Source organism: Pristis pectinata, chromosome 3, assembly GCF_009764475.1.
Source record: "Pristis pectinata isolate sPriPec2 chromosome 3, sPriPec2.1.pri, whole genome shotgun sequence".
Taxonomy (NCBI): domain Eukaryota; kingdom Metazoa; phylum Chordata; class Chondrichthyes; order Rhinopristiformes; family Pristidae; genus Pristis; species Pristis pectinata.
The window spans coordinates 123,705,379-123,731,710 of NC_067407.1; the positions used below are offsets into that span (position 1 = coordinate 123,705,379).

A 26,332-nucleotide genomic window follows, 5' to 3' on the forward strand; every position below is an offset into this window, starting at 1 on the left:
TGCTGTAAACAGTTGCATGAAAATTCTCTAAATCCTTACTATTCAGCTCCCTTGGTAAATTGGTCTCCATGGATGTGGGATGGAGAATGATTCACTTCTCCTGGCTTGCATATGGCACTGTTTGGTAATGTAGTGATTATGCAAATAGGGGAACACAAGCTCATTTTACTCAGATATAATCACCCTCAAAGTCTGAACCGCTAACCTCCACACAGAACAGAGGCTAAACCGATTGCTCCCCTGGCCTATTTAAATTCAGAGGGTAGGGCAAATGGCTACTGCTTTTAGTGCTTCAGTAAGCACTTTGAAAGTCCCATGAGAAAGGCAAGTTGTTGTCAACTACTTCCACTAAATTCTGCAGCTTTAATTCAAGAACAGCTTTTTGAACCAAGGTTACAGAATTTATTGTAATTGGCAACGATTACACAAACTGCATTTTATCTGCAATTCCCAAGAACTAATCCAGTGAAGAAAGCTTGAAGGAATAAATTGCTGGTGTGTTAAACAAGTCCTAAAAGAGTCACTGTTAGATGCAACTAAGCCCCAAGTATGTACAACAGTGGCACAGATCTGCACATTTCATTGAGGGGCTTGTGCTTAGCATTGCCAGCATGGACAACCTCATACTTGACTGTAAAATCAGAATTCCACAGGGAAAGCACAATATTTCACAGTATTTCAAACACGTGGTTTCCAAACTGATTGACGGATTGAAAAGTACATTAAAAATGTACGACTTTGAACAATTTCATTCTGGCTGAACGACTGAATCGGACAGTTCAATTTAATAGTTTAATTGTGGGCAATAGCTTTTGATGAAATAATCTTTAGATGTCCCTTTAAGTGGTACAACAAAGTAACCTGGAATTAATCTCATGTTCCCTTTGCCTCGCAAACATGAGTAATGATGGAAATGGGTCTCATTTTTATTTAAAACTGGCAGAACAAAATTTTAATATATAATACAGGATTCAAAAATAAATGAAATCAAATGACCTAAATGTGTACAAGAAACAGATGAGGGGCTATGTTTGTGACTCACTCTTGGATACAACTTTATCTTGAAAAACTATAATAATGTAACTGCTTTGGATTTTGGCAATGCTGATCTATTTCTCTTCACATGTGTGCTTATATGAAGAGAAAGGTTTCTAAAGTTTACCATTCACAGCAGTGGAACAAAGGCCAAAAAATGAAGACACCTTCCTGAAGTTTTGGCAGAGGACACAAATTTAGGCTACGTAAGTGGCAGAAGAAAGCAGACAGAAGAGGAGATTGTCTTTCAAAGCAGCAATCTGCAAGGTACAGCTTGAAGGAACAAAAGAAGATTCAATGGTCACTTTCAAAAGGAAATTGGATAAATTCTTGAAAAGTAAAGCTTTTGCAGATCCATGGGGTAAAAGACTAATTGCAATTTCTTTCCATACACCAGTTTAGGCACTATGGCACAGTTGGCTTTCTTTTGTGTTGTACAATAAGGGGAGAGATTTTTTAAATTGGTGGAGAGCGTGACTAAGCACGAGACAGACAGTGACAGAGAGAGAACAATTAAGTTTAAAACCGTAGGCAGACACTACGTGGGCTTAAAATGGAATTTCAAAAAAAAACAAGGAATGACATCACAACTTTCCAGGTAAGCGACAGGTTGATGAGTCTCAACCTTTGCTTTCACCGTCAAGTATGCACTACTGATTTAGTGAAAGTAGATTATTAAAATTTTATTAAATCTTAAGAACATAAACTAATTAACCACATAAAACAAGTCTGGTTGCTGCATTTAAAGAGATAGGAGACAAAAGATTGGGGAACGCAGAGTGATGGTGAATTGGCAGAGAAGAGAGCTGAGGCTGGCATAGATCAGCCATGGTCATATTGAATGGGAGGGCAGGCTTGAGGGGCCTACTCCAACTCCTCTCGTATTCAATTAGAGGAACAGAAGTGGCCTGGAGTCCAGTGAGGTTACTATGATGGCATCTGGCAGTTCCATTAGCAGAGCAGGTAGTCCGAAGTCAAAAGTAACACCAGTGTCACGAAGAGTCTGGCCGACCAAGAAAAGGAATGGTTTGGGTCGCCGGCAAACACTCAATATTTGGCTGGAGGGAACTTCTGTTTAGCCACCTTTGAAGTCTAATAAGTTGTCAGATAACAGAGAAGGCAGAGCAACATCGACAAAGGGGAACAATTTTCAGAGCCTGACACCGCACTCTCAAATGTCCAGCGGCAGTACACAAAACTTATCCTTCAAAACAAGAATTAACAGTACAGCAGCATGTGAAAAGATATTTCGGCACAACATCGTGGGCCAAAGGGCTTGTTCCTGTGCTGTACTGATCTATGTTACAAATAATGATCTGGCTATCACTCTACAACTAAGAGTGGAGGCAGGAGAAAGCAACTCTACTCAGCAGGATGAAGGTGGGGAGATGGAGGAAGACGGCGAGTTCCACTGGAGCAAAGATTAAAGACAGAACAGGAAACACAAAACAGGATGGGTTACTACCACCACACACTCAAGTTTCAGAAACTAGCAGGGATTCAAACAAATCTGGGGAAGATGGAGAATAATTACATCGTACTTAACATCTCCATACTTCGTACCTTCAGCTAAAGACATGTCTCAGTGAACACAGAACACCTCACCATTCCAATACATTTCATTCTCTGTCTTCATTCAGCCTCCATTCACACTCCTCCAGGCAGATCAGCTTGCTCTCTTAAATAGCACCAAAAACAAGTACTCATCTAAAAATTTTAGTCTCCACCCTATCACAGACATCGCCTTTCTACTCCAATTTACAACATACTTGTTTTCTCACTAACTCCTGGTAGTCAATGATCTCCGTTTCTTCTTCTACATGTTACTTGACCCATTGTGTATCCCAGCATTGTACTGAGAGCATGAATGATTAACGTTCCCGCAAATATTTAAACAAGTGTGGTTTTAAAAAAATGTTAAATACAGTTTACAGCTTTAAGAAAATGCAATTCAAAAACTGCAGACTCTGGAAAGCTAAAATAAAAACAGAAAATTGCTGGGAATACTCAAGTTAGGGCACATCTATGGGAAGAAAAACAGTTGATGTTTCAGGTCAAAGACAACTTTAAGAACTCTGCACTGCTTTGCTCTTGTTGTGTATCTCAAGCAATTAAGTATTGTTTTGAGCTTTGCACTGCTGCACGCTTACTGAAATTTATGACCTGCAATGCAAAATCTTTTCACTAACCCAGTTTCTCTCAAGGACCAGTTGCTGATACAACTAATGGCCAAGACTGACTTTGCACCAGCTGTATCCACAGCTGCCAGAGAACAAATGTACATTAGATTGGACAAATGCCAACAGTTCCTAAATTGTGCATTGGGAAACATTGCATTCGCACAAAAGTCGAACTTATCAAGCAGGCTCGCAATTTTACCAGTTGCAGGTGAATTGAAAGCATCCTGTTGCTGTACCAACACAAGCACAGCTGAGAAATGGAAGCCACTTCTTCCCAAAGTAGGCAAGCAATTTCCTCCTACATCTTTCAAAGCTATGTGTGGCACACATGTTTAAGAGTTGTCAATGATCCCTGTACACAGAGGTTGTTATGAGCTGTCTGTGCTGTCCAGTAACAAGATCATGAGTCAACCAGCAAAACGCATCTTTCTGTTGAAAAGCTGCTGATTGCTAAACCCTTCAGAATACAATTCAAAATGATTGTGTTCAGGTCAAATATCTCCACAGAGCAGAGCAGGCATAGGTGGCAGAAAAGATAAAAGGATCAAATCTTGCTGGTAATTATCAGTAATTTCAGGACTTCAGTACATGCTTATCCAAACAAATAGTAAATTTACAGAAAGATTCAATTTGGCAAATTGTCACGGTGGGGCTTGTTCTGGCCAGATCCAGATTGCTCTGATGCCACTGATTGTGCCCAGGATGCTATGAAACAGCAAGTTTGTCCTTTCGTCCAAACCTTGAGAGTCTGGGGCAAAATGTAATCCAGACAGCAAGCTCCACTTGACAAACACCGAGACAATGGCATCATCACTCAAAACTTGTAATAGAGAACAATTTAAAAATATAATATCGAATAAACCTGATTTGAAAGGGAAGATGAAGAGCCAAAAACAGACTGCCCGAGGAACTCAGCAGGTCAGCATCTGTGGACACAAAGGAATAGTCGACCTTTTAGTCCTGATGCAGGGTCCTGACCTGAAGTGTTGACCATCCTTTCCCTCCACAGTTGCTGCTTGACCCACTGAATTCCTCAAGCAGTTTGTTTTTTTTTCAGCAGATCCCAGCTTTTGCAGACTCTTGTTGCTCCATTAAAAGAGATTACCCTTAACCAACTTCACCGAGTACTAAGCCAATAAATTACACAGTTGAAATGGGTATGCAGTAAACGTGATATATTTGGATTTTCGAAAAGCTTCCAATAAGATTAGAAGCAAGACCAAGTTCTAAGCATGTGGAACTGGGTGACAAGTAGCAGGGGTAGCAGAACAGATAACATGAGCTACAGAGCATAAAATTTTAGAATTAAGGGCAGTTAGTCAGACTAGGAAATGATGGAATGTAATCTTCCCCAGAATGTGTAAGCACCACTGTTTGTTTGCGCAATTTGGACTCCAGTACCTGTGGAAGTGTTTTAAAATGTGAAGACAATTCACAATGAGGAAAAGGAGACAAAATAAAGATACGCGAAAACTTGCAGAATGTGTGTGAAATGACAAGTGACTTGAACCATACACACACAATGAAAAATTTTAGTAGGATGAGCAGCAGCTCACATTTTTCTAGGTGCCTGTGTGGATAGAAGGACAGGGTGTAAAGGTGTAAATACACAAACCCCCTTTATATTGGCCATCTTCCTTCTACACTCAGTCCTGACATGGGGTCTCGACCTGAAACATCGACCATCCCTTCACCTCTGTGGATGCTGCCTGACCCAGAGTTCCTCCAGCAGTTTTTTTTTGCTTAAAGGGGATATTAGATTAATTAATGAGGGACAGCAGGAGGCATGTGTGGAGTATTGGGCAAAATGGTCTTTTCTAACCTGATTCCATGCAATAAAGAATTAACTTAAATAGTACTGTTCACAATAACCTTGTACTCTAAATCGCTTTAGGTAGTGAAGTACTTGTGAAGTGTAGTTACGATTGGAATACAGGAATTGAGGCAGCCAATTTATGCCCAACAAGTTCCCACAAATAGCAGTGTGATAGCAACAGTATCACTCCTTTCAAGGCTGATGTTGTTTAGAAGGATTAATATTATCCAGGACATCAAGATATAGTGCTATACAGTATTGATATCCACCCAGCAAGGCAGATCGTGCCAAGGATTAATTCTTCTGAAAGATGGCGATGTAACAATTCAACCAATGCATTACTTACTGCTACGTGCTGAAATGTTGCACAACACATCACCAGTGTCAATAAATGGTTCTTGGTAGCTATAAGATTGAATGTTGGGCAGAGGAAATAATTCTTTCATCTTATTTATTCTATGCTTGGCTTCTAAAGATTACCTGCAAAGGACAGGATATTGTTGGCTTTCAAGCTTAGACATCTCTTGCATTAAAAGACCCTTGCATTAACAAAGCTACAGAAAGCAGATCAGATTTTAAATAGCACGTGCATCCTTCTGGGGCTTACTACAATACTTAGTTCTTGGATTAAGCTCATCTAATCAATCTTGTCTCACAACCGATTTCAAAAGCATAAACTGTGATTGCATTAAATGGGAACTTCAAATGTTAGTCATAGTGACAGGGAAACAAAACAGACTGAGTAATAGCCAAGCTGCATTGACATGGAACTGACAATTTCAAAATAAATAAAAGGGAAATTTGTTTTGTTAGATAGTCAGAAATACAATTAGCCCGGTGTTGGACTACCTCCTCAATAGAGGTGCACATTAATGAACTATTGTGGTTCCATTCTTGGAAGAGGACCAAACCGATATGGATCTATCACTCAGGCAAGTTTCTTTCAGTACAAAGAAGAAAACAGGGAACAAGGAGTAGGTCATGAAGGACTGAGATCAGGAGAAATTCCTTCTTGTAAAGGATTGCAAATCTTCAGAATTCTCTACCATGGAGGGCTGCGGAGGCTCAGTCATAGAGTTAATTCAAAACAGAAACTGATAGGTTTCTGGATATTTCAGGAATCGTTGGATACTGGGGTAGGGCATGAAAACTGGTGCCGAGGTAGAAAATCAGCTGTGATCTTAACAAACGGCAAAACAGCTCAAAGGGTGAAATGGCCCACTCCTACTCCGACTTCTTAAGTCTGCAACTCATTTTCCTCATCCTGTCGTCGATAACTTCTATTAGTTTGTTTGAAGAACATAATAGAATTTGCTAATACAGATCCAGGTCAGGCTAAATATAGGCAATGTTCTACTGCTTCTCTGATATTTGACAGATTAACTCGTGTGCTAGCAGAGACATACATCTTTGCTCTTCACGTCCTTCATACAGACTAGCGTGTTGGCCGTATCATTTGATTTTGAAGGGAAACGCTCTGGGCTCCACTCCAACTATTCCAAGGTACAAATGAGTTGTTGTAATGAGATTTGATAAAACCATAAATCAAAACCGAGATACGAGTAAGCAGTGGTTCATTTAACAAAGGTGCAACACCTGTCAAATAATTGCACAGCTATTGTACAATGTCAAAACAGGCATACATCTCATGTCAAATCCAAATCAAAAGACATGCAGTCTAGATGCCTAATCTCAGTAGGCACCACCACAATTCTTCTGATTATGCTGTTTTTGTGTAAGTTTGCAGACAAACAAAACTGCTGAGTTTGTTTCATGTTCAACTAAAACAGCTTTATTGCAATTTCTATTTAAAAATTGTGAAAACAAGCCAAATTCACGTGATTACTTCTGTAGAGAACAGCAGAATAGTTCCATTTTTTTTAAATTACAAAATTAAAAACTCTAGATGGCCTTGATTAAATTATTGAAGCCGGTGAAAGGTCTCTCCGACTACAGCCAGCTTCAGACATGAAGCAGGAAGCAGCAGCAATGGAGAAATGCTGATATCAAGAAAAAGCATTGAAAATTCTGTTCTGATTGGGCCACGAGAGTTTAAAAATAATTTATGTGCAAGACGACAGGAAAGAGGTAACAATCACAAAATTTAAAATGATGCTTTTTTGCTGTAAATTAAAGATAGGTTATTTAAATGGCATAGGCAGGTTACAAAGGTCTCATGTAGAAACAAATCAGCATGGAATATTGCCATCACTTGGGAAAACATTTTACAATATAACAGGCAAATCCTGCACTGCTCTCTCAGTTTAATCAAGTTTACAGGTGTCAACCAAGGTAAATTTTCCAAATCTTCCTGGTGCACACAGATACAGTTGCTTGAAAGTGTAGGAACACAGACTAAAATAACATATCCGCTCAATACACTGCATAAGAGAAACATATTAGCCATCTTGTCAATGAGAGCAAAAATGGCATATTTAGTTTCTAGTCAGAGTTTTAAAGGACTGAAGTATATTGGGCCAGAACATCCTACCAGTGATGATCCACTTGCTCTCATTGCTTAACTAGGTGGCAGTAACATGTAAACCTTTGCAATATACACTTATGTTGACTTGTTGAATGAAGTCATCCCAAGTCTACATAGCAAGGTTCTGCATTGCATTCAGATCTTGCACTCTAATTTTGTTTTGGAGGATGGGCGAGCACAAGCCTTGCCCACTGACCAGCTGAGAAAACTTCTTTATCCCCAATCTTAGCTGACTGTCAAACCCGTTAAAAATTTTGAATGCCCCTGATATTTAAATTAAAATTTTTAAAAGGCAATGAAACAGCAGGCATTATGTTGAATATGAAAAAAAACAAAACAACTAAAACACATCGAATCAATAAAACAAGTTTAAGTAAACTCAATTAATTCAATAAAACTAAATTACCCAAAACTTACACTTGCCATCAAAACCATTCCTCTGAAAATAAGGAGTCGGTTATCTGGTACCCTGTTTAACTTCAAGTTCATGCTCTGCATCTAGATTTCACAAGGATCTTATTCAGCAAAATCCCAATGAGCAGCTACCAGCAAATCTGGGACATCTACGTTTGTCAGTCAAGCAACACAGAAACGGGCCTTTAGCCCACTGAGTCCACACCGACATTCAGCACCGATTTACACTACTCCCACATTTCTGTTAAATCTCTCCAGATTCCACCACTCACCAACACATTAAGGGTAATTTAAAGCAGCCAGTTAAGCTATGAACACATCATTGGGAATGTGGAAGGAAATGGAAGCATATGGAGGAAATCCACAAGGTGAATCCATACACATACAGTGAGGGAGATCAGCATTGAATCTCAGTTACTGGAGATAAGAGGCAGTAGCTCCATCAGTTGCCCCACTGTGCTGGAGCGCTGAATTTCTGTACATTACTGGTAGAAAATAGCGAGACCTCAGCAGAACTGCCAGCATTTCCCAGCAAGTTCTGGCTCATTAAAGTTCTGTGCACTCTGCCTCATGGCAAATTCAAATTATCCTCCTGAGTCTTTCATTGCTCTTGAATGGAGATAAATGGCCATCTTTCTATAATCCAAATATTTGGGACAGTTTCTATTTTCACTTTGAAATAAACCAAAAAAGTGATGTGTAGTTATCACACCAAAATGGTCATACACAAAAGCAGCACAACTTACTAATTGCCAAATTATGTAATGTATTCTGATGGAAGGTCGTTGAAAATGAGAGAGAAACCTTTTCCCTTTCCACAGATGCTGTCAGATTTGTTGAGGATTTCCAGCATTCTTCATTTATTTCAGAATCCCAGCATCTACAGTTTTTTTTGATTTTCAGTTGCGATTTCATTGCAAGTTTGTGAAGAGTGTACATTTCTGATAACACCATAATAAAGTAGGTCTGGAAATGCATGTTGGGGTTTTCAGAATAGTTTCTCCTTGCCTCCAGTATAACTTGAAGAATTAAAGCAGCGCATTTCTTCAATAATACATTTACTAGTGCCCAAGAATTTATGAGCCACCACTGGAATGGAAACTTTTGTAGTCTTTTCCTCACAGACAATACAAAGAGGTGAAGTTCTGCATTCTCTTTCTAATTTGTCTACAAAATAATAAGCTTCACTGGCAAAAAATAAAAGTGCTTCTCTTCTGGAAAATGTATAGCCATTTCAAAAAATATGTCCATAAATCGACTTCCCTGCGCCAAAGTTCTTTTCTAATCATTCCACATGGCACTGGTTCTTTTCTTTTTAGTAGAGCAAATGCAACTTTGAAATACAAGTCATTTAACCCGCAGGAATCCTGGCCATTCAAATAGTTTGGCAGGGACTAATTTTCTTTGTCACTCCATCCAAGAGAGATCTTATTTTGGCTTTTTTTTTGGAACTGCAGTAATACTGCCAGCACTTGTTATTTGGTTTGTTTTTTGAGAAAGTAGTGCGTCTCACTCCTCCAATCGCTCAGTGTGTACACTGAAAGGTGTAGATAATGTTTGGAAAATCAGGGATAGTTTTATCCCTAATGGTGAAGTGACAATCACCCTGGCTCCTTTACTAAAAGCAGGCAAGTTTACTTCCTCTCCTGTGTCCAATTGTATACTAGGAAATGTGCTTCTGCCACAGTGTGTTTACATCCATACAATCACCATCATGGGGGGGGGGGGGGGGGGGGTGGAGAGAATGTTTAAACCCCTAAGGGAGACCCTGTTTTGTTTTGTAACCATGGAAGAGTAGCTAGCCTGGCTAGCTTTCCTGTTTACTTTTTTTTAAAATAGCAGATTTTAGTGGTGTGCAAAATAAATGTTGCCAATCTGAAAAAAGCACAATAGAGGACACCAGAGAACATTAAGTTCTCTGCTTTTTATAGAAAGTAATTTACTTTCTGCTAATTGTCAGTAAATTTTGGATACTTCAAGGCTTTCTCTTCTGTCCCTCTTCACCCCATTTGGAGAAAATACATATTGCTACAAATATTAACCTTTTGTCATCAGGCTATGCTCAAACCCAAACAGAAATAGCAGTCACTAACACTGGTGTAAATGCCATTCACATGCAACAAGTTTCTTATTTTAGAACAAGCAGTAATCCAAACTGGCTTTGGTGTCAACAGAATCCATTTTGTTTTAAACTCAACATTTTAAATCACTTAAGAGCACAGGAGCTCACCAAACACAAACATTTAACTTTTGAATATTGTCCTCAGAGGCAGGTATATGCTTTCTGCTAATTGCAACAAAAAACCCCCACAATTTGTAAAGAATTAACATTTCCAAAACTATCATGGCTTCTGAAGTCTTCAAATATTCCAGAAAATACCTCTCAGAGCAAGACTTCACTCATTTCCCTGTTTTATACTGCACGCAACTGCAACAACCTTGATGTTAACATAAGTGACAAGGGTGTAAAACCCCAAGTCACATGTGCTGCAGATGCTCTAGTTTGCAAGAGGATTTATGAGCTATTTATTACCTTGCAAAACCTCAAATGGGGTAATAATCCCAGATGCCCTTTGCCCATAACACACTAATTTGAACAGCAAGGCTATCTTGTTCAGTCATTAACGTATCAAGACTAATCTGAACCAATAATTTCTCTGGCAGAAGTTTAAAAAAAAAGGTAGCTCCTCACTAAAGACCAGGAAAAGTTACCATTAAGTTGTCAAGTTGCTTTTGCAGTGACTATCAACAATAGCTAACCTTTGTACTGACAGATGCTGGACATGTTCATTGACTGAGTACAAAGTGGCTTCATTTCAGCTAGATTGGTACCAGAAGTTCCTGCGATACAGGACAGTAAGTATTGTGACCAAACCAAGATACCATTAACAATTGCTCAACCTTCAGCATGATTTATTTTGAAATGTGTAGGAGAGGGTCTTTGCTGGCAGAAGGGGGTGGGGGAAAAAAAAATCAGGAGGATCAAGTTTTAAGGATTTCATGCTTTGTGTTTGTTAAGCTGGTGAAAAATTGCCTGGTTGTTTTTATTCCCAATCACAGTGTGAAGCCTAGCTGAGAACCCCATCGATTATATCTGTCTAAACATTCAAAGCGTAGAGTTGGAGGTGGGTTATAAGAAAAAACACTTCTGCTGAGATCAAAGGCCCACGAACCACCCAAAACTGAAAAGACGAGTGTCAAAATAACACGAGTTCAATGATCGGAATTGGCACGATACAAAATGTTACAATCATTTCTGACCCACATGTTTTTGGCAACATTTTTTGATTAGTTTGCATGATGAGAAAACAAGTCCTTTTATATAAATAACATTAGAAAATATGGATGTTATTTCATCCATCCCCAATTAATAACATTTAGTAGTCAATTATAGAATTTTGAATCCCTGACCTATCTGCTGGTCAAATATAATGACACCAAACATTTTAGAAATGTTTGGCCATTGAAATTTGAAGGCCTATTTGATGCTTGTTATTGAAAGAAGTGTTGAATATTTTAGCCACTTTTAACCGTCAATACAGTACAACAGATTTGGCAACACTGAGCAGAGCTCTGTATTTTGATTGTATCATTTACATCAGAATATCCAATTTAAATATCAATCTTTGTTGACAAGCCACTTTAGTAAAGTCAATGGATAATTAATGACCTTGGAAAAACTATTTAACTAATTAAGTTGCTGTGTTTATTTAAATCCACTATGCTAACAAAACTTGAATTCAATTTTCTGCAAATTAGCCTAAGTAAAAACTACAAAGGGGGATTAAATCAACACGGCATGGTTGCCTTAAAGCTCTTATGGACTAAACAGCTTGTAGCACAGAAAATAATCACAGCTAAGTGCAAGACCTACTTTGACAAAAGTTTAATTAAAAGCTTGTAAAACTTGAATTTACAATTTGAAGCATTAGGAACAATCGGAGTTGCTTGAAAAGTGAATTTGTTGCAACCAACTTGCTTCCAAAACTAAACTGGCTTGCATAAATTGGCTTTTTCTTTTACAAATATTATGGTATTTCAATTACTCTACAGGATGAAAACACCCGAGCATCAACCCATGTTTCATCACTTAACCAACATCATTGAAACTTTTTTGCTCATTTTCATGGCAATACATCAGGCTACAAAGAGGGCAAACGTGCAGCCACATCTACAAGAGTATGCATTGCCCAAACAGGAAGCTTGGAGTTAGCCTTCCAAGCTCACGACTTTGCCCGGCCACAGAAAATAGAAGCAAAAATTGAACATTCTATGTTGATGGCAGAAAGTTGTCAGGAAGCAGCTTGTTACAGATGTGCATTTCTTGTGAAGTAAAACAACAGAAAAAAATCTTACGGGGCTTGGCAGGGTAGATACAGGGATGATGTTTCCCCTGGCTGGGATCCAGAGTCAGTGGTCAGACAATCAGAATAAGGGGTCAGACAATCAGAATAAGGGGTCAGACAATCAGGACCAAACTACAAAGAAACATTCTCCAAGTGTGTAGCGAATTTTTGTAATTCCCTACCAAGAGTAGAGTCACTCTGTATTCAAGAGACGGGTTGATTGATTTTTGAGATATTAAAGGAATAAAAAAAAATGGAGATTAAATGCAGGAAAGTAGCTCTGAGATTAAACAGATGAGCAGGGATACAGGGCCAAATAGCCCACACAGTCTTGTCAGTTGCTCCAAGCATGAAAATGCCCAGATTAATTACTCCCTGTGGAAATTATCACCAAGACTATCCCTCAATGAAAATCACAATGAAATCAGCTGGCCATTTCATCATAGCCCCAGATGAGAGAGCTTGCTGTGTTCAAACAGGCTGTTGGGTTTCCTACTTTACAATCATGCTCTCACTTCAACCACTACATTGGCTGTAAACCACTTTGAGGTCCTGCTATTGCTCAGAGTGCCACATAAACAAGTCTTTTCTTTCTAAGTATGTAGTGGTAATTATGTGCATGATGATTTTATTAATAAGGTTGGGGCAGTGGGCGAGAGAGGGAAGTTTGCAACGTTTACAGTCCTGTTCAGCATTTGCGCAGTGTTTTAGTATTCAGTTTTGATGGAACGGAGATAAACAGGGTTTCACACATTTCACTGACACAGAGATGAACAACAAAATGCCAGGAATAAAAATGTTATTGCTGGTTTCAATATTTTTCATTCAATCAGCTTTGTGCCAAATGGCTGAAATATCAGACATTTCAACAGAAAGTGGCAAATTCCAATAACTTGTTCAACTAGGTGACACACAATGTCCATAGTTCAGATAGGTAGTTACCAGTGATATACAGTCAAATAACATCAGCTAATAAATTCAGACATAATTGTTTGCCATTTAAGACTAAACTTACCACTGGGAAATCGGGAAATTGCTGATTGCTCGAGATTTTGCATCGTTATGTTACACAAGTATTAGAAGTCTCAAAAGACGATGGAAAACATTTTGGCTGTCTTATAATCTTGGTCAAAAATAAGTTGGATGAAGGAAACATACCACACGGCAAAGCAATCAGCAGACTACAAACCTTCAAACATCTTTCCAAGTTCTTGAAGAAGATTTTACTATAGTTTTAAGCAACTGCTGACAACATATTGGCAGTTAATTTATAAAAAACAGACCACAGGGAGCAGAGTGGAGGTAGATAAGTAGCCAAGTTGGCCAGCAGATTGAATGAGCATTTGAAGGAATTATTAAAAAAACAAAACTGATTAACACTGGATCCTTGTTCAGAAAAAAAAAGCACAACTGACACAGACTTCACCTCTAACTGATAGACCTTTTATAAAAAGAGGTCAGAGAATGAAGATGGTTAGAAAAGAAGGAAGTAACAGCTATTACAGAATGGGCACAAAATGAATGAAAGGAATGTGCCCCACCCCATTTCAACAGGTTTCGAAAGTCAGACTGTCTGGTATCCTTTTAGTTAAGGTGCCATGCAAGCCGATTTCAATTTTACTTGCTGAAAGTATCAGAGTTCATTTCCAGTGAAATAACATTAGCTGCAAAATTGGACTGGATACTTCCATATGATACTCACAGGAACAGATCTGACCTCTTCCTAGTATCATGTGTGCAACAAATGACTTATTTCGCAATGCACATTTCTGCCTTACCGATATAATAGGGCAGAAACTCTGCGCCATGAACATCACTACATTTAGGAGCACATCATGGCAGTGTGTTAAGTTTTTTTTTAAAAGAACATTGAAAAGGGACCTTTGCCTGACATTGGGAAATATGATTGGAATCCTTCAGAAGTGATTGCAGGCAATTCCATCTTCCAAAGCCCATTGAGTATGCTAAAACAAGCAGCACGTTTCTTATTCCAGCATTCAGCTCCCGAGATGCACAGTGATGAAGCTGAGAACTCCACTGACGGTCAGGAGAAAAAGAAATACCCACTGGTTCAGTTCTTTTTCCCAGTGTCACCGCATCCCACCTGGCATTTTCTGATTAAAAATGCATTCATATTTCATAACAAAGTCCATCCAGTCTTTGCCAGTTCTCAGAGCAACCCCATCAGTCCCAATTCCTTTACCTATTCTCTCACAGGCTCATCAAATCCCGATTCCCCCGTCACCTATCAACACCAAGGGGAAATTTACAGTGGCTGATTAGCGGACCAGCCATCACGTCTTTGCCATGCGGGAGGGAAATGGAAGAGCCTGAGGAAGCCCAAACAGTCAAAGGGAGAATGTACAAACTCCATACAGACAGCACCAGAGGTCAGGATGGAACCTAGACCTCTGCAGCCACAGGGCAGCAACAGCGACAACTGTGCCATTGTGTGACACCTCCACAGGTTCATCTCTTTCCCCCAAATTCCTCGGAAGGACCTTCAGCTACACACTCGCACCTGCTCTGCTTTCTGTGGTTCATGTGGAATCTCAATACCCTCACCAGAAGGATTCTTCCAAGTTGCCCCAGCAGATATCAGTTGTCTTCCAACTTGCTGCCCACTACTACATCAAGGAGCTCACCAGGTACTCTATTCATGAAAAAAACATTTCATCTGCTTTGATATCAGCAAGGATTAGATTGCGTCATGGGACTGGGGTTTTCCAGCATTGCTAGCTTCCCTCAAGTGCAGGCAGGCACGATAGTATAGCGGTCAGCGCAACGCTATTAAAGCGCCAGCGACCCGGGTTCAATTTGTATGTTCTCTCCATGTTTGCATGGGTTTCCTCCCACACTCCAGAGACGTACGGGTAAGGAAGTTGTGGGCATGCTATGTTGGCGCCGGAAGCGTGGCGACACTTGTGGGCTGCCCCAGAACACACTACGCAAAAGATGCATTTCACTGTGTGTTCCAATGTACACATGACTAATAAAGATATCTTATCTTGTATGCAACTGAGGATCCCCTTATTAACTTATCATCAGCATGCACACTGTACACCGTCAACATATTGTGGACCACCAAAACAAAATTCCTTTGATTTTGGAAAAATTAGACTGTGGTGACTTGCAGTGCCCACCAAGTGCATGTGTTGACCTCATCACTGCACGCTGCACATTATTTGCCAATGGTTGACAGCAGGAACACAAAGATACAAGATGACAAGAAAATAGGAGCAGTGGGCCCCTCGGCCCATCAAATCTGCCCCGCCATTCAAAAAGATCATGACTGATCTATTCTGGTCTCAACTCCCCCTGCACTAGTTCCTCATAACTGTCAATTCCTCAAACTTTCAACTATTTATCTATCTCCACCTTAAACATATCTAATAATCTGACCTCCACCATCCTCGGGGAAGACAATTCCAGATTTACTCCCCTCAAAGAAATTTCTACACACCTCAGTTTTAAATGACAGCCCCCTTATTTTGTAGCCATGTTCCCTTGTTCAAGACCCTCCCACAGGTGGAAACAATTCAACATCTGTCCCTCATACTCCCTAAGGATTCCTTAAGTCAACTCTCCTTTGACTAAACTCTAAGGAATACAAATCCAAGCTGCTTAGCCTGTCTTGGTAGGACAATCCTTTCATCCCAGGAATTATCCTGACGAAAGTCCTTTGGACTGCCTCCAGTACTACTATATCCTTCTTTTCCCCAATAAAGGGATCAAACTGTGCACACTATTCCAGGCGTGGCCTCACCAACACCCTGTACAAATGTAACAAAACCTCCCTGTTCTTAAGCTCTAACCCCTTTGCAATAAAGGCCAACATGCTGTTTGCTTAGGGCAGGCACGTCAGTGTAGTGGTCAGTGTAATGCTATTACAGCACCGGCGACCCGGGTTCAATTCCAGCCACCGTCTGTGAAGAGTTTGTACGTTCTCCCTGCATCTGCGTGGGTTTCCTCCGGGTGCTCCGGTTTCCTCCCACATTCCAAAGACGTACGGGTTAGGAAGTTGTGGGCATGCTATGTTGGTGCCGGAAGTGTGGCGACACTTGCGGGCTGCCCCCTGAACACTCGACGCAAAAGATGCATTTCACTGTGCATTTCGATGTACTTGTGACTAATAAAGATATCTTATTTGTTGGACCTGCTTGCTAATTTAATGCAATTCATGCATGAGAACTCCAAGATCCCTCCGAACTTCACTCATTTGCACTCTCTCCCCCTTCAGATAATAATGCATCTTTTGATTCCTCTTACTCAAGTGCACAATCTCACACTTCCCCACATTGAACTCCACTCGCCATGTTTTCATTCCATCAGTCTATATTCCGTCGCAGAATCAAACGTCCGCTCCCACCTCCGCCAGAGGAAGAACAAAGATGTCCAGAACTCAGGGTCCATAATGCACTGCTTGGACGGCAGCAGGAGAATAAAGGCAGCTACTAGGGTGACAACCCTGTGCAGCATCTCCCAGCAAAGTGGATAAGTACTGGCTGCACTGGATAAAGGTCACCCCAACAGAGAGTTTTCAGATGAAGACTGAAAAGTAAAGCTCCCCAATACAAATGTAGTGAACACCATAAAACTTAACACCAGCTCGGTGAGTCTGGATGACGCACAGAAACCCCTCATATCTTACTGTGCCAGCCCATCGGCACTCAATGCAACAAATGAGCGAGTCCTGGCTTCAGTTACTTTAATGGTTTGCTGAAACATCTCTGCACTTCCTCATGAATGGTGCCTCACTTAAGTTCAGACCTCTGCCTAACAAATATTTCTTTGAGAATCACCACTTTGCAGATGCAAACTTTGGTACGCAGATCATGATGTCATGATTGGTATGCGAGATCATGAAAGTTCTTATGTTCCCCACTGCTGGGGATTGTCACTGCTGGGGGAGACTAGTGTAGCCACCTCCCAGCTAGTGTCTCTCTCCTTGACCTGCACGTCTCCAAGTGAGCGTGGGAGAGATCTCCCCTCTCCCATGCAGCCTGTCTCTTTTCCAGGACTACCAGTGTGTGCATTGTTTCTGTGTGGCAACCTCAGGAAATCTGCCTTGAAGCGTTGATGCCCTTCTTTGAACGTTACAGAGATGTGCAAAATTGGATGAGCTCCCATGGGAAAATGCACAGGTCCCATTTTAACATTTTTGCTGGGTCTGACGAATTCAAACACCATTCCAGTCTGAATTTTGGTTAAATTCATATCGTTTTTGTGAGGGACCAAATTCGAAATGAGTGCTAAATGTAGACACGTTTTAGCAGAATTATTTGGAATCCATTTTCTGAGGATATACTTCCAATTGCTTCAAATTCTTTTTTCTTTGCTTCACAATTAGAAAGATAGCATAGCAAAGCTCCAAGCAGAGATGGCGACCTGTAATTCATTGAGTATTGAGCCAGCTTCACATTTACAGAATGGAGCTCTTGTCGCTGACCAAAAGTACAAAGCCCTGCATGAGGACAGCAGTTATAAATTAGCTAGTTTTTGAGGTCTGGCTAACTCAAATGAATGAAATATTCTCAATAGTTTCAGGAGAACCACTAATTTGCTTGTGAAAGACCTGCACTACAGTTTGTACATTGTAGAAGCAGTTATGCTTTTGAATGTACACAGTGAATGATGGGACCCAGGGTGCTAACTCCCAGCAGAAATTGAACATTGGAAAATAAAAGCAAGTTCGGTGGCAGGGTGTTTATGTTAATGGATTGGTAATCCAGGAGGTCTGCTCAAGAACAAGTTCAAATTAAGTTAATTAACTCAATTTAAAACAGCTGATCTACCATTAAAAACTGCTTCACTGATTTCATTTAGTGAAGGAAATCATGACAGCAGCCCGCCACCAACTTCTGAGGATAGCTAAAGATGTGTTATGATCCCCTCCCCTACCTGTCTCGATATGCCCATCATCCTTCACCCCACCTCAGTCCACCAATCACCTTGGGCTCCTGTCTCACCACTTCCTCTCCCCCCTAACACTGGCTATCTCCCCTCTCCGTGTTGCTGCAGAGTTTAGACCCGAAACACTGTCAATTCTTTCCCTTCTCCCCATCACCGTCCCCACCACCCCCCAAAACACACACAGATGCTACTCAACTCATTGAGTTGCTCCAGCAGATTGTTGCTCCAGATTCCAGTATCTGCAGTCTCAAGTCTCCATGTGCAATATGTGCTGGCCTCATCAAAAAATGAAAAGTCGTCCATACCAACTTTAAAAGAACATGGTTATGCCGTTTCAAGGATCAAGTGCATTACCTTCATCTCCTGTCAATGTGGCATTAGAAGAGCAAGACACTAATTGACCTCTCGGTCCACTTTGGTTGGATGTGACAGTTGAATACATTATGGAGACATAATATACTGAGATTGGAGAGGAGTCCTGATGCAGGGTTACAACCCGAAATGTAGACAACTCCTTTCACCACCCACAGATGCTGCTCGATCCGCTGAGTTCCTCCAGCTGATTGTTATTAACCCACCCATCCCCATACAAAAATGTTCATATTTCCCTCCCGACCCCCCCCCCCCTCCCAAGACACAGCCATTTATTTCAGATTATAAAGCTTCTCCTGCTGAGCACACAATCAAGGCTACTGTTTTAAGCAGACAATTATTTCAATATTATAAAGTCTGCTTATACTTCCTTGGATACGTCCCTTGATCCTTAATACCTTGGCAGATATCTGAAGCCTGAATAAAATCTTTCACAACCATCAACTGAGAATTTAGCCTAGCCTTTTATGACTGTACTGAAGGAAATTGTCTGGTTCAGACATTATTTTAATCCAGAGGATTTAATGTGGCGAACTTCAATCATTTTGTATTTCATGTCATGTCAGTAATAATAAATCTGATTCAATTTTGATCAAGCTCTTTGAATAATATCTAAGCACCCTCCTGTCAAGTAATTCAATAAATACTAAAAGCTATAATTTTTTTTACGAAATGCCTCAAGCATGGGGTCTGATAGACTGAGAAATCATTCCATATAAAGATCATAAAACAAAGAAGCTACCGTCAACAGTAGACTTCTCCAAGACTGTGCATGACCAGTGAATCCAGTTCCCAGTATTTCATTGCTTGCATTGTATTTTGGGACATCCTGAAAGGGTTTTGTAAGATGATATGTAAATGCGATTTTCCCCCTCTCAAACAAATATAAAACCTTAATGGATTTCAAAGCAATAATTTGACCCCAGATCGAATGGTGTGTCCAATTTGGACTCCTCCCTTCGGCAAGGATGTATGCGCTTTCAAGTGGGTTCAGAAGACATTTACTAGAATGGTTCCAAAAACAAGAGGTCACAATTATATGGATAGTCTGAAAAAGCTGGTGTAATTCTCCATGGGATCAAAGTAGAGATTTAATATTAATATTTACAATGAGAAGTTTTTAAGAGAAATTTTGTCCAATGGCTGAATGATCGATAACCAGAAGGCATGGATCAAGGCAATTTACAAATAAAATACAAGGAAACATTCTTCTATCCTGCCGAGTTAGAAATGTAAAGCAAAGTTCAAAAACAAATGGCTCAAAATCAAGATAGCAACTGTATCGCAAAGAATGTAGCATATCGATTTTAAAATTTAAACACTCAGCAGCACCTGATGGTGAACCACAGTACATCGATTAAACTAATGTATTTGATAGAATAAATTTATCCCATCCACTTTCAACTTTGTGCATACCTGAATCATCACAACATTAAGCTAAAGGCTTGATTGGTATGCATTCAATAGCCCTGCTGAACCACAAGGTTATTGGCCAGTGCAAGACTTTAAAGTGGTTAATGAAACATTTCGTTCAAGTAGGCACGTGCTAAATATCTAAGAAGAGGCTGACAGGAAGCCTACAACTCCATATTAGCCAAAGGGGGCCGACTACAGCCTGAAACTGCATCGGTCCATTGTTTTGTTTTAAAAGTTTAATTCTAAAGCACTTTCAAAATATTTTTATTCCCCCACCAGCTAAGGTTAAGAAAAGACTCCCAATTCCTCTTGGCTACTGAGCCATAGTAATTCAAAAGTTTGCTATATTTGTTTACTTTTGCGGCCATCACTCAGGCATGGCAGCGAGACTAGGACTATAGGCACCAGTCTGACAGCAGCCTGTGATCCCAGTCACACACCCATAAGGTTGATGGACAGCTCTGAAGGTAAACAATCTTTACTGTCTTGGGGCTTTGGAAAAATGTGTTTAAAAATGAAATAAGTTGAGACATTGTGGTTTTAAAGTCAATATCCACAGCAAATAATATTATAACTTTTTTGAGTGCTGAAAAGGACAGACCAAAACGCAAGTCTGTTTAACAACTACACATTATTTCTCACGACACTAAATTGATTTTTGGAGCAATCAATTGCCTACAAAACAAGGGTGTTCTATTTCTGGGGAGAAAAGTTTTTAATGGTGGCGCACCTTCACTGATCAAAGGTAACCTTTTACTCTCACATTACAAACCGTCCATTAATGACTCATGGCTACATTGCCTTCACACCCCAATACACAAGTAGAGAGGTGCCGGCATGCCATTTGCCTACAATGGTACATGCGGTTACGTTAAGGTAGATTGGGTGCTTAAATTAACAAGTGAAATCAAACCACAAATACATTAAAGTCCATGAAGTTTAATTCTGGACCTGTTTCAAATGATGAATTCTAATTTAAAATAAATACCATAAATTAAAATTCAACAAAAAATAAAAAAACTAAAATGTAACTTTGCTCTGAAGATATCATTTTTATTTTAATGCTTTAAGGCCCTAAATTGGCAGGTTCAAGTAGGAATGTACCAAAAACTTGCTTGATATTCTTCTACAGTTTAAATTGACCCTCACCAATTTTTTTTAAATCAGTGGCACCACAGAAGCATCCTATCCGGATGCATCACAGCTTGGTATGGCAACTGCTCAGCCCGAATCTGCAAGAAACTGCAGAGAGTTGTGGACACCGCTCAGCACTTAACGATAAACAGCCTCCTCTCCATAAAATCTGTCTACACTTCTCGCTGCCTCAGTAAAGCGGCCATCAAGGACCCCACCCACCCCAAACATTCTCTCTTCTCCCCCTCCCATCATGCAGAAGATACAAAAGCCTGGAAGCATAAACCACAAGGCTCAAAGACAGCTTCTATCCCGCTGTTAGAAGACTCTTGAATGGTTCCCTAATCTGATAAAACGGACTTGACCTCACAATCTACCTCATCATGGCCTTGCACCTTATTGTCTGCCTGCACTGTACTTTCCCTGTAACTGTGACACAGTATCCTGCATTCTGCTATTGCTTTTCCTTTGGACTATCTCCATGTACTGTGATGAAATGATCTGTAGGGATGGCATACAGAACAATATTTTTCACTGTACCTTGGTACATGTGACAATAATAAACCAATTTACCAAATGGACACTTTCCCTTTCAGGACCTACTCATGCAATGCGACTACCAACCTTGCAGTATGAGTTCTTTGTGAGACTTTATTTTTATTCTTTTGAATTTATTTTTATTCTTTTGAATTTCAGACGCAAAGTTAATTGCTCACTGCAATTACACTGAGCTTCTGAATGAGACATTCAAAAAGTTAGCTAATAAAATTTCTATGCTTGGAAAGAGAAAATGGCCATGTACTTCTTAAGCTCATGTGCTGAAAAAGCAAGCAAGCAAATGCAATGGAAATCAAATTCCTGAAAATAGCTGCAATTAGCAGGTTCACCAGTGTAATAGTCTGACAAGATTATAACAGAGTCCCCATACTGCCAGCATATTTTAACAAATGTAGAAACTTTAAATCCTTCGGACAGTTATCATCGCAGACGCCAAATATTGGATTAAAGGAGTATGCAAGCTTGTCCTTAGAACCCACTTAGCTGCATACCATGGAAGGCACTGTCTACAGTTAAAGTACACATGCTAATTAATTTGTACGTATTTCAAACTGCAGACCTACAACACTTCTCTTTGCTCTGATGTACAATTTATCCACCAATTATAATGAGACTTAACAAAAAAATCATCATTTGAAAATTTTTAGGCCCTCAAATTCAAAGAGCACAGTAAGTTAACTCATTTTAAACACCAAAAGAGTTGCCTTGGGCTTTGGGGCTTAGATTGCCTGCTCTGCTGGATCCATGTTTCTGCAGCCTTGGAAACATGCATGGAGGATTGAATCATTCTCCTTAAATGGCCAACTTGTCATCTCGAGCTATTTTGCTAAATAAAACAAGGAATTCAGTGTCTTTGTAAGAGATAAATATGGAGGAGGGAAAAAAAAATCTGTTCCCAAACCACCGACAAGGATCATTGAAAAAGTGCTCTTATGATTAATTGGCTCACATAAGTTTTAAACGTCTTTATTGCCTCATTGTTGAAGAGAGCTAAAAAAGTACTTATTTTTAGTATAAAGAAAGCAATTTGAGGTTCAGATATCAATATTTTTGTTGAAGCATCCCAAGAACCTCTCCTCAGGCTGCCTATACGTTTGTAATGTATTTGTGACACTGATTAATTATGCTCCTTGGCAATGCCTCATGCCAAAACAAATATTGTCATGGTTAAAATACATAATATCACTTACCTAGTCTTTTATTTATAAAAAGGTCTGAACTCTACTCCATTTACCTTGATTAATGAATTCTTCCATTTTATCTTTAAAAGGCTGTAGATGTTCTTCTGGTGAAAGGCGGCAGACTTTTTCCATTTCTGTCTCGCAAACTGCAACAAGAAAAGTGGAAAAATAAAACCCTTAATGTCTATTAACTCAATGTCATGACTCTTGCTTCATACTTTGAAATGGAAGACAGAAATCAGAAAACCCTTTCTCTTTTAAAAACCTAACCTACAGAGATGACATTTAGGGCCTGGGGGATATGGAGGGAAATAGAAAATAATTACTAGTTTTAGCTTCACAAGACAAATGCATTTGAGAATATTTCTTCAGAACGTTTCTTGATTTGCTTGCCAGCAGTGACCTGATAAATTCATTAGCTGCAGTGCCATAGACATTAAGCAGAAATGTGTGACTCTTCACATAAAGGCATTTTTCTTAATCTAGTTTCAGTGTAGAAATTGCAAATAAAATGGCTATTAAAATGAAAATTATGCAACCCGATTAGTTTGTAACATGAAACTTATGAATGAGAGCCATCAGCTTAATTCACTTTTAAGATACGGCGAGCAACTTCTGATTTCAGTCATCAAAGCAGTGAGTTAGTCAATGACAAGCCTGCCACTCTTTAGTGAATTCCTGTAAATGGGGTTGCTTATTCACTTTTCCTCATGTGGTTTTTTTTTGTTTTTACACAATTTTCAGATGACTTTGAAAGGTAAGTTTTGGCTTACGTTTGGGCACACATCTCTTGAAGCACAGCTACTCAACATATCCAAGAAAAAAAAACCATCACTTGAATATTAATAACCTAATTAAAATAGTTCACTTCATCTTCCACCCAGTTTACATCTCCAAAGATACATAATTGCAAAAAAGCAGCACAATTTTTTTCTCGAGATTAAATCCATCAATTTCATCAGGTGCAGGCAGCAACTGCAAGTGAAATATTCCAAATTCACAAACCTGTTCAAATAATTCCGTGTATCATTCGCAGGCAGCAAATACTTTGGTGCCTTCTGCAAATGCAAGTACACCTTTTATGCTGCATTGCACCCAGTGGGTCTACACTTTAGTAAGAAGAGTGGAGAAGAGTTGTGCAACGCATGAAGGGTTAATGGAGCTGCACACAGCCAGAGGATCTACAGTTTAATCATTTGAATGCATCCATGCCCATTAGTCATTGGTACTTTGGTTAAGAAGTGAGACATATTATGTCAAACAGAAGACGAGTTGCTGTAAAAGTTCCAATTGAGATTCATTTCATTTGATCATTTTGTGGGTTTACTAAACAGGAAACCAGTGTGGATATCAATTATCAATACCCAATGTTCTAATTGGAAAGCAGATCTAGGTATTAAACACAAAAATATCCTCTCTCACATTCCCAAGGTCAAGCTACACCTTTTCTGGTAATTTGCTTATGCTCCACATCCACCCACTCCATTGGAACCTTTGAAAGTTTGTTGATTCTTGGATCGTTGCCACCACCAGGTGTCCCACCATGAGGCCAAGTGTGAATTTGGATGAGCTTGCATGCCAAAGACATTGCAACTGCTGACACGTCATCAATACTGGAGGAAAGCAGGCAGGACAATCACAAGCAACGCGCACCTCCTGCATTATTTCTGCACCCGCTGCCTCAGGCAAAACGCAACTAGGACTATAGGGTCCATGTTCAAGGATGCTGAAAAGGAATTTGAAGTTTCCTTCTGAGGAAGGCAACTCAACTACGAACCCCACTTTCAATGGCAAAGTATTATCCCAGATAGATACCAGCCTCTAACTAGATCCAGCCAAAAAAAAATAAAAACAACTCGGATGAAAACGGTATGGCAACTTGCTTGAGCTACGTGAGGGTGAACAGCCAGAAGGCTCCATTGTGTAGCACTGGCTCTTGTAAACTACTGCAGAATCTCGCTGTGGTTCATATTCTTGCAGCAAAGTGCCACTACGTGGATGGTGACTGGGGCCTTTTGGTACCTACTGGAATACATCACACCATCTGTTTTTCACTGAACTTCCAATGTGCTCTGTAAGACAGGGAACACCAACCTCACCATCTCAAGAACTCGGCAAAACTACCACAGTGGTTTTTAATGTAATGTCAGCTCTTCTGGTAAATGGCAATTAACATCCAACCTGGATGGAAGGAACTGTGGGACACATCCAATAGGGGAACAATGTTGCATCACTGACCCCACAGTGAAGATTCGTGGCTTTCTCCTCCCTCAGAGACAGTGGACATCCTTCAATGGAATCTGCCACAGACAACATGACCACCAGCTCCAAAAAGGGAGGATATTCAAATGATCTTCTGTTCAAAGTGTGGTGGTGAACAGCAGGCACAAACCACAGATCTCATCCTAGTAAGATCAGCGGGGGAAGGCATCTCATCTCTCCAACTGGCATAATAGGTGGCCATTGAATAGATGACAGACTGCACATTCAAGTTGGTGACTTTTCATGCCATATGCCAATGACAGAAATATATCAACAGGTCCTACCATGCTCCATGAAGGTCCTGCATGCTGTAGTTATGCAAAACCTTTAGAATGTAACTTAACATACTCCAGGACTCATTTTGGAAAAGCCCTTCAAGGAACTTGCAATAGTAACATCTTCAGTAATTTCCACAAGTACAACCACAAATTTCTCCAGAGGTCCAACCCCCTCTCACAACAACTGTGATATTGCAAATACACAGTGCACTACAGTACAAAGGACAATAAAGACGAGTAAATAGAGGGCACAGACCCCACTGTCCTAGTCAGAAGTACTCTGACATAAAATGCCAATCTGCTTAATCTCAGTTGCTGGGATATCCCTGTACCCGAGATTTATTCTCTGTTCCAACATTCATTCCACAGCATACAATAGACTGCTCTCCCAGGCCTAAATTGTAAATGGGCAGAGAATACATACTTTTGAAGTTAGAAGATTAATTCAGCCTTTCAAGGAAACTACTTGAAAGCTATTACCAGCAACTCAAATTATCCTAACAGCAGGAACTTTCCTATATCCATTTTTAGGGCAATAATAAAAAAAATCCTGAGTTGCTCCACAGGAGCATGAGCAAGTAAAAGGCTGACACCGAGAAATAGGATGAGATCCAGAGGCTTAATCATAGGTTTTAAAAAGGAACATCTTCAAGGAGAAAGAAGATTTAAAGTTGGAAAGTGACAGATGAATGTGGCTGCTTAAGGCTCCAGAATTAAATTCAGGGATGTTCAAGACACCAGAACTGGGAGGGAGTAAATAATCAGATTTCATATTAGAACTACGACTCAAGGGATTTACTCATTTCATGATTCATAAAACAAAATTGTGTAAAATTTGATAGAAATAACAACATTTTAAAGATTGACCAGAAAATGGGGAGAATGGGAAAGTGGAGATGTTGCTGACAAATTCTGGTGCCTTTTGATGACTGGGTCAAAGTG

At 39.9% G+C, this 26,332-nt stretch overlaps 1 protein-coding gene across 1 annotated transcript in view; it reads right to left on the bottom strand.

The window, feature by feature from the left end:
• Positions 1-26,332, bottom strand: part of fmn2b (formin 2b) — a 370,539-nt gene that overhangs the window by 97,302 nt on the left and 246,905 nt on the right. Inside the window, 1 exon segment of the mRNA XM_052012981.1 lies at positions 22,904-22,996. Coding sequence (XP_051868941.1) covers positions 22,904-22,996 — 93 coding nt within the window.